This window comes from Neovison vison, chromosome 3 (assembly GCF_020171115.1).
Source record: "Neovison vison isolate M4711 chromosome 3, ASM_NN_V1, whole genome shotgun sequence".
Lineage (NCBI taxonomy): Eukaryota > Metazoa > Chordata > Mammalia > Carnivora > Mustelidae > Neogale > Neogale vison.
The window spans coordinates 175,535,093-175,549,616 of record NC_058093.1 but is presented as its reverse complement, the minus strand read 5'-3'; the positions used below and the strand labels follow the sequence as shown (position 1 = coordinate 175,549,616).

Below are 14,524 nucleotides of genomic sequence, written 5' to 3'. Positions count from 1 at the left end.
TTTCACTATTATGTTGGATAAATTTCTCATTTTAATATGGAAAAATATAGATGAGTGTATGTAATGAATATCTTCACAAAAACTTACCTTAATTCTGATATGCTAAGGCAAACTGTTCAATTAGCTTAGTCTTCAGTCCATTTATTTATTCAGCCAGGAAACATTTATTGTTAGCCTGCTGGGATTATGCTACCATGTATGCACTTGTGTTTCAGCAATAAGAGGTATAAAGTCCCTGCTCTATATTGCACTGTCTTACATGTTCTTTTCTGTGGAGTTGTTAGACACAGAATGGTGTTAGTATAGCTGATTTATACCTAGCCCTCAGATCAGTCATAAAGAGCTATTGAAAATGCAAGGGATTTTTAAAATGATAGTATATGAATAGTTCCTTTCCTCATAAATGAACTTGAGAATTGTGTGATATATATCAACTGATAGATGACACTAGTAATATTATACAATGTCACAGGTTTCTAGTGTTCATGGATGTCTGTGCTACATTTTGTCATTGGTACTAGTTCTTATTAATAACAGATACAGGTTAGGTGACCTTATATCATTCATTAAGTTTGTAGTAATAACAATAATAATAACAACTAATAATAACAATACATAGTAATTTTTCTATTTGGGAAAGCTTATTTCCTTAGTCCATTCACTTTTCACTGATTTTGACCTTCCTTGTCGATTAACCTCTTCAAGACTAAGATACACACTGTGGAAAATGTGATAACAGAGAAATACTAATATATTTCAAAATATCAATATTGTGATAGATGGCAACATAATTTTGTCTCTGTAATTTACTTTTTAGAAGCGTAAAAGATGTGTCGTTTTCAATCAAGGTGAATTGGATGCTATGGAATATCATACGAAGGTAGGTGTGAAACATTCATTGATGACATTGGAAGATTAATGTGAAGTAGTATAAATAACCAATATAAATAAGGATGTTCTTAAAAATTAAGCAATTATTTTGATCAAAGTTAGAATTTAATAGTGGAGTGATTTATTTTTACTTTTATAGTAAACAGTTCAATTTTTCTTAAAATTTTATATACTTCTATTAGTTTTACTATTTAACACAAGTAAACTTATTCTATATTGGTTAAGTTTAGAAATTTGATAAGTTTTAAAGTCTCTTGTCCATAGGTAAGATGACTTAATAAGATAGTTGCAGAAGAAAGCATGAACGATGTGAAGGATGTATTTTTAGAGCATAACAATAAAGGGGATCTAGTAAAGAAATGAGAGGAAACAGAGGGTACTCCAGTATTTTAAGCTTTAACTCTCTTGATTGAAATGGGAAAATTGGGGTTGGAATTTGGCTTAGGAGGGATGATAGTAAATGCAGTCTTGGACATGTTGAGTTAATTTGATGATAGGACCTAAGATTTTTCTCTTTTTTTTTAAAGATTTTTTTTTTTAAGATTTTATTTATTTATTTGACAGACAGAGATCACAAGTAGGCAGAGAGGCAGGCAGAGAGAGAGAGAGAGGAGGAAGCAGGCTCCCCGTTGAGCAGAGAGCCTGATGTGGGACTTGATCCCACGACCTTGAGATCATGACCTGAGCCGAAGGCAGCGGCTTAACCCACTGAGCCACCCAGGCGCCCCTTGACTCAAGTCTTATTGAAGAAATACATTTCATAGGGTATAGCTTCCACAGACAGTGATTTTTCTGATGCATCTGGCCACAAAGTCAATGAAAAGTTTTCTGGAAAAGATTCACTATTGTAGATGCCATTAAGAACATTCGTGATTCATGGGAAGAGGTCAAAATATCAAAATTACCAGGAATGTGGAGGAATTCCTAATTAATTCCAACTCTAAGGGAAGACTTCAAGGGGTTCCAGATTTCCGTGGAGGAAGTCATTGCAGATGTGGTGGGAATAGCAAGAGAACTAGAATTACAAGTGGAGCTTGAAGATGGGACCAAATTGCTGCAAGCTCATGACAGAGCTTTAGTGGATAAGGGGTTGGTTCTGATGGACAAAGAAAATGGTTCCTTCAGGTTGAATGTACTCCTGGTGATGATGCTGTGAACATTGTTGAAATGACAACAGAGGACTTAGAATATTCCATAAACTTAGCTGGCGAAGCAGCAACCGGGTTTGAGAGGATTGACTCCCAATTTGAAAAGAAGTTCTACTGTGGGTAAAATACTATCAAAGAGCATTCATGAAGAGTCAACTGATGCAGCAAACTTCATTGTTGTCTTAAATTTTTTTTTTTTTTAAAGATTTTATTTATCAGAGAGAGGGGTAGAGAGCAAGCACAGGCAGACAGAATGGCAGGCAGAGGCAGAGGGAGAAGCAGGCTCCCTGCTGAGCAAGGAGCCCGATGTGGGACTCGATCCCAGGACGCTGGGATCATGACCTGAGCCGAAGGCAGCTGCTTAACCAACTGAGCCACCCAGGCGTCCCTATTGTTGTCTTATTTTAAAAAATTGCCATGGATACCTTAGCCTTCATAAACCACCACCCTAATGAGTCAATAGCTATCAACATGGAGTAAGACTCTCCACCCACAAAAAGAATATTACTTGCTGAAATTTCAGATGATAGTTTGCATTTTTTAGCAATAAGGTATTTTTAAGTTAAGGTATATACATTGTTTTTAAGGCTGTAATGCTGTTGAACAGTATAAATATAACTTTTATTTGCACTGAAATCCAAAAACTAAATTTGACTCACTTTATTGCTATAGTCACTTTATTGTGGTGGCCGGGAACTAAAACCCCACTATCTCCTGTATGGGAGTAGGAATTTTCATTTTTAACAACTTCCAGGTGATGCCAATGGAGGTAGTCCAAATAGCATATTTTGAGGACTGCACCAAGGGGGACAAAAAAGATAATGATTATAGAAAATAATATATAGTCTGATTTATAAAATACAGGTGAATCTTTTGCAGCTTACAGACCTTGGCTTGAGATGATTGACTTTATTGCAATAAGTCTGTAACTCAACCCGCAATATTCCTGTGGTATGCAGTTTTTTCCCTGTGGAAGCTCTTGATATTGTTTAGTAGTTTTTGTGTCTCTTTAATGTTCTCATTTTTTTCTGTACATTTTTTGAACATATGAATATGGTTATGATAAGTGCCTTATTATATTCTACTTTTGTTCCTAATTTTTTTTTTAAGATTTTATTTATTTATTTGACAGACAGAGATCAGAAGTAGGCAGAGAGGCAGGCAGAGAGAGAGGGAGAAGCAGGCTCCCTGCTGAGCAGAGAGCCGGATGCGGGGCTTGATCCAGCGACCCTGAGATCATAACCTGAGCTGAAGGCAGAGACTTTAACCTACTGAGCCACCCAGGCTCCCCTGTTCCTAATCTTTTAATGGGCTGCAAGTAAACCTATCCATCCTTTTCTGCTGTTTGTTCATCTGTGTTATTCTTGTGTGTTTCTATTGAGTGATTATTCCTCCGTAATGTGTTGCATTTTCCTGCTTCTTTATATATCTGATAATTTTCAATTTTTTTGTATAACATTTCAATTTTAGTTCTTAGGTACTAGATATTTTCATATTCCTATAAATATTCTTGAAATTTGTTCTTGGAGAAATTTATTTTGAAAATGGTTGATCTGGGACGCCTGGGTGGCTCAGTCGTTAAGCATCTGCATTCGGCTCAGGTCATGATCTCAGGATTCTGGAATCAAGTCCCACATCAGGCTCCCTGCTCAGCGGAAAGCCTGCTACTCCCCCTGCTTGTATTCCCCCCCCCCGTCACTCTTCTCTGTCAAATAAATTAAATCTTTAAACAACAATAACAGCAACAACAACTCAAACAGTGCTGGCCAATGGAAATATGTGAGCAACATCAAGGAATTTAAACCTTCCTAATATCTGGGTTAAAAAAAAAAAAGAAAAAGAAATGGTTGATTCTTTTGTGACTTTTTTTTTTTTTTCTCAAGTTTTGAAGCTTGTTTTAAGATTTTTTTTTAGTTAAGTCCAGAGCAGTCTTTGGAGCTATTTTTTTTTTCCTGACTCATGAGGCAGTACCCTTTTGAGAAGTCTACCTGATGCCTTGTAATTAGGAGAGTTCCATTCTGGCTAATGGGAGCACTGTTCCAGCCCGGCGTGAGCTCTGTGGGTTGTTTTCTCTGAACATTTGACATCATTTCTTTCCCTGACCTTGGGGAGACTTGAGTGGACATTCTGCAGCTTTTTTCTTTTTTTTTAAATGATTTTTTAATAGATTATTTCTTTATTTATTTGATAGAGAGAGAGATCACAAGTAGGCAGAGAGGCAGGCAGAGAGAGAGAAGGGGGAAGCAGGCTCCCTGCTGAGCAGAGAGCCCGACGCGGAGCTCGATCCCAGGACCCTGAGATCATGACCTGAGCTGAAGGCAGAGGCCTAAACCACTGAGCCACCCAGGCGCCCCCCCTTCTGCAGCTTTTAAGAATTCTCTCTTTGTGCCCCTCTCTCCTCTTTGGTATCCTGCCCTGCAAACTCTAGCTGCTTTGACCTTTTCAGACTTTGAGCTCCATCTTCTCTACTCAGAGACTTTTGGACTCTGAAAACTTTTGCTCTGCTGCTGCCTGGAAACTTTCTCAAAGCAGTAAACTGGAACAATCATTCTATTTCTCCTTTTTTAGGGGCCAGTATTTTTCACTACTTGACATCCATCTAAGGTTTGAAAGCCTTTTAAAAAAATTACACTTTATACTTTTTTAAAAAAGTAATTTCAGATGAAAAGTTAAATCTGACCTCTGGTATTGCCTTGCCCGGAAGTGGAACTTAGATTTTAATTTTCTAATGGTTGAAGTTGTCTTTTCACAAAACTTTGTTTATATGTTCATTTAATGGTTACTTTTTTTCTTTACAATTTAAGAAATATAAATTCAAAGGTAAGTTTATTTTAAAATTAGATCATTAGAAAAATATAATATTAAATCTGATCTAAGCTTAGTTTGCTTTATAGATTAGAAATTCTGCTTTCTTCTAGAAACATTCATGTTATCAAATTCATATTTATTTATTTCTCATCTATCTTAATACATTTTTAAGAATGTGTTTTTTATGTATATTGTTTGGTTATTTAATTGTAAGTGAATTTATGAGGTTTATTTTATTCCACATTTAGGAAACAGCAATTCAAAGGTATACTCACACATTCTTGCCTTTACATTTTATCATAAAATTATTTTAGTATTTTAAAATACTGATTTCAATCCATAAGTTCACACATTCAAAGCATCATTGAATTTCATTATTTAGAGAATTATCTTAATGTAAATGACCTTTTAATGTACCTTAACAAATTTTTCTTACAGATCAGGGGACTGATTTTGGATGGCTCTTCAGAGTTAATCCAAGAAGGTCTCAAAAGTGGCTTTCTTCATCCACTTTCTGAAAAATGGGACAAGTGTAGTGAGCCCATTACTTTACCACTTGATACCTGCAATTTGTCAGAATTATGTGCAATGGCAAAGCATTTGCCTTCTCTGAATGAAATGGAACTTCAGGTGTTACAATTGATGGATGAAGATATGTCCGTTACAGAACAGGATTTATTTTCACGGGTTGTTGAAAACAACTCTAGCATTACAAAAATGATTACTTTAATGGGACAGAATTACCTGGTGCCACCAAAAAGCAGTTTTCTTTTGTCTGACATTTCTTGCATGCATCCACTTCTGAACTGTAAGTAACTACTATGTTATTAGAAAAATATAATTTTTTTTGTGGCCTCAGAACTCAAGAGCTAGTCTGAATGCTGAATGTGGGTCAACATTATGAGGATAGAGTAAATGCTTAATTTTCTCTGTGTGATTTTTTCTTTTAAGTTTAATTTTAAAAGTCTTTTGATTTAAAAACATTTAAAAATTTTGAAAAAATTAAAAAATGAAACTAATGAACAAAGGGTCAAAAAGTAATTGGTCCCTGTGAAAGCAAATGTAATTTGCTGCTCTGTACTTAAGAATTCATGATAGAGTTGGGCTTGGCCAAACAATTTTATTTAACTTTTCTCTATAGTGAAGTAGGAACACTTCAGACATAAATATTAACACTGTAGCCTTTTAAGTTACAGTTTAAGCTGGTGTTCTAGTTTATTGTCTAAAATTTCTTGAAATATTTTCCTATATAATGTTAACAAAATTTAAAGATTGAAATTCACATTCATTTATACCTGAATTTGAATTTAGATTCTAAAGCTTATCTGTTAATCTTTGAGCTATTCATTTACAAAACTGAGCCTCAGTTTCCTAGTTTATAAAATGGTTATGATAATTATCTACTTCTGAAGGTCATCTGTATCAATTGCTTATGTCAGGGATTTATACGTATTTAACAAGTCATAATATTCTAAGGGATGAAGTAGGAAAAGAAATGTATTGATGAAGTTTAAATTAATATGATATTGTTATTTGGATATTTAATATAAAATTTTTAAATTTATTAAATGACATAGTTTATTAAGGAAATGCTTCTTTTAATTTCTGTCAAGCCATGTTACATATGAGTGGTCATTCATGTCACAGTGTCATAAATTCTTTAGGGTAAATGACAGGGTAATAAATTAATGGGAAAGTTATGTTTGAATGTTGTTTTCTGTTCTTTTTGGTTTTTGTCACTTTAATAGTTTAAAAACCATTACTTCCTTATTTTAATTTGCACTGTTTTGATTGCTTGTAAAACTGTACATATACCAAAATATACATATGTCTATAAAAAACAGAAGGGACAGCTCTTCCTTATAGTAAAATTCAAGTTAAAAAATGTGGGTGGAATGGTAGAACTAGAAAGTTTCTATTTGGCAAACATCATGGTAATTAGATGTCAAAATAGTAGATGAAAAGATGAGACACAGGATATCTGCACAGTATTAAAGTATCTCCTTACAAGATACTTAACTAATTACAAAGTGAAAACTGGAGAAACCTGGTAGACAAGCCTTTAACCAAGTGATCAAAGGTAGTATCACCAATAATGAGACATTTTGACATCGTGTATTTCCTGATTACTTGGTAGTGTTCTTGCTAAAAATTAATAATCTAAATTAATCACGAGGAAATACCAAACCTAAATTAAGAGACATTCTATAAAATAACTGGCCAGTAGCCTTCAAAGTGTCAAGGTCATAAGTGACAAAGAAAGACTGAGGAACTTTCCCAGATTGGAAGAGATTGAGGAGACATGGCAGTTAGATGCAGTATGTGATTCTGCTTTGGATCCTGGGCCAGAAAAAAAGACACCTGTAAATTGAGGAAGTTTTACCAAGGTCAGTGTATCAGTTTTAACATAAATTATTTCAAAACAAAGCTTAAAATAAATGAAAGCAAAAAAATGACAAAAACAAAACACAACAACAACAAAAAAAACCCACTTAGGTTTGAAAGGATCATGTTAATATGGCTGTCAAGACATAAAAGACATTTACAAATGGTTGGTGTCCAGCTAAGTGAGCTATAATTATTTTCAGGTAGTCTTTGCAAAAATAGGAATAGGTGAACTTAGGTTAAAATCCCAGTGGTACTAAATTATAAGGGAAATCTCAATTTTTTAGATTCAATTATTCCATTTGAATAAATGTTAAGTGCTTTTGTTGAATTCCATTTTATTTGTGTCTATAGTCAATGCACTTTAGTTTTTAAAGTGATCACCTACAGAAGGTAGGTATTTTCTGAAGTTGTGTATTTCTTTTCAGGTAGGAAAACATATGATGTAATTGTGATAGATCCACCATGGCAGAACAAATCAGTTAAAAGAAGTAACAGGTAAGTATAAATAAATTGTCTATTAGATACGCCTTGGGTTATTTATTTATTTATTTATTTTTAAATTTCCAGCATGAACCCCAGTGTGGGGCCTGAACTCACGACCCTGAGATCAAGACCTGAGCTGACGCCAAGAGTCAGGTGCTTACATGACTGAGCCATCCATGCACCCATACTTTTCTAAGAGCTAATTGTCCTTTTTACATTCTGGTTACATTGCTAAAAGTATTAGTTTGAGATGTAGGTTGTCTGAAACTACTAAAATATTTTCAATTTTTCATTCCCCTAATTAGGTAATTCTCTTGCACTAGAATGACATATAGGTATAAGAATGTAACAAGTAATATATTTATTAATGACTGAGGTTACTGACTGAACCAGTTGAGGGATATTTCTGTAACACCAAAGGGCAACATTTTTGCTTCCTTTGATATCACATTTTAAAGTTTAGAAATACGTGCCAAAATATGGGCATACCTTGTTTTATTGTGTGTGACTTTATTGTACTTTGCAGATATTGCCTTTTTAAAAAATAATTGAAGGTTTGTGGCAACTCTGCATTGAGTGCATCTGTTGGTATCATTTTTCCAACAGCATTTGCTCACTTCGTATCACATTTTGCAATATTTCAAACATTTTCATTATTTGTTTTGGTGATCTGTGAATAGAGATTATGACTCAATGAAAGTCAGATGATGGTTAGCAATTTTTAGCAATGAAGTATGGATGTTGTTTTCTTAGACATAATGCTATTGCATACTCAGTTGACTACAGTATAGTGTGAACATAACTGTTACATGCACTGGGAAGCCCCAATATTAATTTGACTCACTTTACTAAAAGTGATATTAGCTTTGTTGTGGTGGTCTGGAACTGAACTGGAGGATCTCTGAGGTTTGCATAGTTTCCCTCAGTAGCTGCTATGAATGAATTTGTCTAATCCATTTAAAATTTGTTTTATGTCACCTTTTTTGTTTATGTCACCTCTTAGAGTAATCAGTTCCATTAATTTCTGAGAGGACATTTCCTTTTTTTTTTTAAGATTTTTTTTATTTATTTGATAGAGATCACAAGTAGGCAGAGAGGAAGGAGAGAGGGTGGGGCAGGGGAGAAGCAGGCTCCTTGCTGAGCAGAGAGCCCCCATGTAGGACTCGATCCCAGGACCCTGGGACCATGACCTGAGCCGAAGGCAGCGGCTTAACCCACTGAGCCACCCAGGCACCCCTGACATTTCCTTTTAACAGCTTTTTAAAACTAAGTTTTTCTGTCCCATTCTAGTGAATATCTTCAGTTACAGTTTCTTTCATGTTCAATTTATAGTCTGAACAATTCTATTACCTTGACTTTAACTTCATATGAAATTTATCTCCTCAATTATCTCCAGCTTTTTTATGCTTTTTTGTTTATGAGCTGTACAGTGGGATTTTTTTCTCTTAAAGTTGCAAGAATCATACGAAGTATTCATGTATCTGTTCTCTATGTGTTTGTGTGTATAAATATTTATATCTGTACATACTTCTTTAAAAATCATTTGAAAATAATTTAGGAGAAAATAAATTGCTCTGAAATGTTTAATTTTATATTTCCTGAAAACAAAGAAATTCTCTCATAACATAATTGTCAAAATAGGTACTTAACATTGATATAGTACTGTTATTGATATAAACTAGTATCTAATCCATACACTTTATTCAGGTTTTACCAGTTATCCTAGAAACCTCCTTCATAGCAAAATAAAATTCTGGATCATTACTTATATTTAGTTGTTGTGTCTCTTTAGTATACTTTTTTTAAAAAAAAGATTATTTTATTATTTATTTGTGTGAGAGAGAGAGAGACAGAGAGTATAAGCAGGAGGGGCAGAGGGAGAGGAAGAGAGAATCTCAAGCAGACTCTGCGCTGAGTGCAGAGCCCAATATGGGCTTGTTCTCAGGATCTGAGATCATACCCTAAGCCGAAACCCAGAGTCAGAAGCTTAACCCATTCTGTCATCCAGGCACCCCTCTTTAGAATCCTTTAATTTGGAAGTTCCTGTGTCTTTACTGGTGTTTCATGAAACTGACATTTCCGAATGCAGCAATAGAAAACTAATATTGCATCTATTGTTGAATCTGCCCAAGTCAGTTATTATTAAGGCAGTTGCCAAATGGTGATTGTGTATGTGTGGCTTTATTTTTGGGCTCTCTATCCTGTTCCATTGATACATGTATGTTTTTTTGTACCAGTACCATACTGTTTTTATTAGCATAACTTTTTAACATGTTTTGAAGTCAGGGAGCCTGATAACCTCTAGCTTTGTTTTTTTAAAGATCACTTTGGCTATTTAGTGTCTTTTGTGGTTCCATAGGCATTTCAGGATTCTTTGTTCTAGTTCTATTAAAAATGCCATTGGTGGGGCACCAATGGGGCTCAGTGGGTTAAAGCCTCTGCCTTTGGCTCAACTTTAGAAAACATGATTTAAGGGTGCTTGGGTGGCTCAGTTGGTTAAAGCCTCTGCCTTCAGCTCAGGTCATGATCTCAGAGTCCTGGCATCGAGCCTCGCATCGGGCTCTCTGCTCAGCAGGGAGCCTGCTTCCTTTCCTCTCTCTCTGCCTGCCTCTCTCTCTGCCTGCCTCTCTGCCTACCTGTGATTTCTGTCTGTCCAAATAAATAAAATCTTAAAAAAAATGCCATTGGTATTTTGAAATGGATTGCATTAATTCATTTTTTTTTTAAATTTCCTTTGGTTGAGAGAGTGAGAGTGAGCAAGAGACAGATTGTGAGAACAAATCGGGGTGGGACGGGGAGAGGCAGAGGGAGACGTGGACTTCCTGCAAGGCAGGGAGCATGATGTGGGACTTGATCCCAGGACTCTGGGATCATGACCTGAGCTGAAGGTAGGCACTTAACTGACTGAGCCATCCAGGTGCCCTGATAGGGACTGCATTAAATTTATAGATTGCTTTGTGTAGTATAGACATTCTAACAATATTAATTCTTCCAGTCCACGAACACAGTAAATTAATTTCCATTTATTTGTGTTGTCTTCAATATTTTCCATTTTGTACTCTTCAGAGTACAGGTCTTTCACAGGTTGATTTTTTTTCTAGGTATAACTTTTTTATGCAATTTTAAATAGGATTGTTTTCTTGATTTCTCTTTCTGATAGCTTGTTATTAGTGTATAGAAATGAAACAGATTTCTCCATATGTTCATTTTGTATCTTGTGACTTTACTGAATTATTTTATTAGTTTAACAGTTTTTTTGGTAGAGCCTTATGGTTTTCTGTATATGATATTATATCATCTGTAATTAGTAACAATTTTACTCCTTTTTCAATTTAGATACCTTTGATTTTTTTTTTTCTTGCCTAATTGATGTGGCTGGGATTTCCCTATGTGGAGTAAGTTGTGAGAATGTGTATCCTTGTCTTGTTTCTGATGTTAGAGGAAAAACTTACAGCTTTTCACCATTGAGTATAATGTTAGCCAAGGGTTTATCACATCTGGCCTATATTATACTTGGTATGTTCTTTCTGTAATTGCTCCATTAGGGTTTTTATCATAAATGGATGTTATATATGTCAAATGCTTTTTTGTATCTATTTAGATGATCACATTTTTATCTTTAGTCTTGTTAATGTGGTGTATTATGTCGGTAAATTTCACTGGATCATGGAATATGAACCTATTAATGTATTGTTGATTTTGATTTGCTATTATTTTGAAGAGGATTTTTGCATCTGTATTCACTGGGGATATTGGCCTTTTTTTAAGTGGTATTTTTGATTCTGCTGGTCTTGTCAAATGAGTTTTGAAGCATTTCTTCCTTTTTAACTTTTTGGAATAACTTGAGAAGGATGGTTACTAACTTTTTAAATGTTTGATAGAATTCATATATGAAACAGTCTGGTCTTGGACTTTTGTTTTCTGAGAGTTTTTAAATTACAGATTCAATTTTGTTACTTGAAATTGGTACATTCAGATCTTCTATTTCTTTGTGATTCAGTCTTGGAAGGTTGTATGTTTCTAGGAATTTATCCATTTCTTCTAGGTAGTCTCCTGTGTTACGTAGTCTCCTATATATTTTTGTGGTTTTAGTTGTAACTTCTCTTTCATTTTTGCTTTTATTAATTTGAACTCTTTCTTTTTTCATTTGAGCCCTTTTTTTCTTGATGAGTCTGGCTCGAGTTTTTCAATTCTAGCTTTTCAAAGAATCAGGTTTTAGTTTCATTGATTTTTAAAGTTTCTATTTCAGTTATTTTCACCCTAATCTTTATTATTTTTTTCCTTCTACTAACTTTGGCCTTCATTGTCCTTTTTCTAGTTTAGGTTAGATTGCTTACTTGGGGTTTTTCTTGTTTCTTTAGGTAGGTTTGTATTGCTATGAACTTCCCTCTTAGAACTGTTTTGTTGCAGTTTTAGAAAGTTGTATTTTCATTTGTCTCAAAGTATTTTTTAATCTCTTTGATTTCTTTGTTTACCCATTTGCTGTGTAGTAATATTTCTTTTTCTTTTTCTAGTTTCCTTCTTGGAAATGATTTCTAATTTCATACTGTTGTTGGAAAAGATGGTCGATATGATTTAGGTCGTTTTAAATTTTTTTTTTTTTTTAAAGAATTTTTTATTTTTTTAAAGATTTTATTTATTTATTTGAGAGAGAGAGACAGTGAGAGAGAGCATGAGCGAGGAGAAGGTCAGAGAGCGAAGCAGACTCCCCATGGAGCTGGGAGCCTGATGTGGGACTCGATCCCGGGACTCCAGGATCACGCCCTGAGCCGAAGGCAGTCGTCCAACCAACTGAGCCACCCAGGCGTCCCTAGGTCGTTTTAAATTTATTGAGATTTGTTTGTGGCCCAATATATGATCTGCCGAAGAATGTTCCATGTGCCATTGAAAAAAATGTGCATTCAGCAGTTTTTGGGCCAAACATGCTGTGTATATGCATTAAGTCCATCTGGTCTAATGTGTCAAGAGCAGTGTTTTTTTTTTATCAATTATCTGTCTGGATGATCTATGCATTGATGTAAGTGGGGGTATTGAGGACCTTTATCATTATTGTATTAAAGTCAATTTCTTCCTTTAAGTCTGTTAAGATTTGTTTTATATATTTAGGTGCTACTATATTAGATGCATAAATATTTATAACTGTTACATTATCTTCTCAGGTTGACCTCCTTATCATTATGTGATTCTTTTCTTTATCTTTTGTTGCAGTCTTTTTTGTAAAGTCTCTTTTGTCTGATATGAGTATTGGTACTGCAGCCTTCATTTTGTTTTTATTTGCATAGAGTACTTTTTTTCATCCCTTTATTTTTAGTTTATGTTTGTCTTTAGATGTGAAGTGAGTTTCTTGCAGGCAGTATATAGATAGGTCTTGTTTTCTTTCAGCCATTTAGCTTCCCTATGTCTTTTAATTGGAGCATTTTAATCCATTTATATTTAAAGTAATTACTGATAGGCATGTACTTATTGACATTTTAATTATTTTATGGTTATTTTTGCATTTCTCCGCTTATTTGTCTTTCCTTTGGTTTCTTCCCTTGTGATTTGATGGTTTTCTTTAGAGTTATGTTTGGGTTTTCTTGTCTTTATTTTTTGTATATCTACTGTAGCTTTTTGGTCTGTGGTTCCTATAAGGTGTATATATTTATATTGACCTAGATATTTTTTAAGCACTGTATTTTAAGCTGATAGTTATTTCAGTTTTAATGCATTCTAAAAGCACTACTTTTTTACTGCCTTTCAACATTTTCTGTTTTTGACATCATAATTTACATCTTTTTATTTTATATATCCTTTAACTACTTATTGTAGTTACAGTTGAGTTTACTTTTTTGTCTTTAACCTCATACTGGCTTTTTCATTGGTTCATGCACTGCCTTTACTAGACTTTTGCTTTTATGAGTGAGATTTTTTTCTTTCATATATTTTATTGTTTTTCAGTCATGGGATTTTCTTTTCTGCTTAAAGATCTTTTAACATTTTTTGTAGGGCTGGTTTAGTCAGGGTGAATTGCTTTAGTTTTTGCTTGTCTAGAAACCCTTTATCTCTCTTTTAATTCTGAGTGAGAGCCTTGCTGAATAGTGCCAGCCTCCTATTGGAGGCATTCCTATTGCTGGCACTCCTTCTGGCTTGCAAAGTTTTTGCTGAAAAATGAGTTGATCATCTTATGGGATTTTCCTCATTTATGACTTTTTTTTTAATTGCTTCCTTCAACATTCTCTCATTACCTTTTACCATTTTATTTATAATATGTCTTGGTGGATTTTTTTGGTTTAATTTTATTAGGGACTCTCTATGCTTTTTGCATCTGATATGTGTTTCCTTTCCCAAGTTAGGGAAGTTTTCAGCCATTATTTCTTCAAATTTTCTGGCCCTTTCCTTCTGGTACCCATAAAATGTGAATGTTAGTATGCTTGTTGTTCCAGAAGTCCCTTAAAACTGTCCTCATTAAAAAAATCTTTTTCAATGTTTTCACTATTGTCTCTTCCAGATTGCTGATTCGTTCTTCTCTATCGTATAATCTGCTTTTGGTTCTTTCTAATGTATTTTTCATTTCAGTTATTGTATTTCTCAGCTCTGATTGATTCTTTTTTATGTTTTCTTTCTCTGTGTAGAAGTTGTCACTGTGTTCTTCCATTCACCTCCTGTGTTTGATGAGTATCTTTTTGATCATTACTTTCAACTTTTTATCAGGTAAATTACTTATCTCCTTTTCTTTAGGTTTTCCTTTTTTTCCTGGGTTTTTTCCTTGTTGTCTTGTTTGGAATATATTTCTCTGTCACCTCATTTTGTTTGACTTTCTGTGTGTT

At 34.2% G+C, this 14,524-nt stretch overlaps 1 protein-coding gene across 4 annotated transcripts in view; it reads left to right on the top strand.

The window, feature by feature from the left end:
- The window catches only part of METTL4 (methyltransferase 4, N6-adenosine), a 35,819-nt gene that overhangs the window by 4,064 nt on the left and 17,231 nt on the right, over positions 1 to 14,524 (top strand). For all 4 annotated transcript variants that reach the window (XM_044243325.1, XM_044243324.1, XM_044243327.1 and 1 more), the window contains 3 exons: positions 818 to 880; positions 5,286 to 5,655; positions 7,661 to 7,730. In XM_044243325.1, coding sequence (XP_044099260.1) covers positions 818 to 880; positions 5,286 to 5,655; positions 7,661 to 7,730 — 503 coding nt within the window. The remainder of the gene's footprint in view (positions 1 to 817; positions 881 to 5,285; positions 5,656 to 7,660; positions 7,731 to 14,524) is intronic.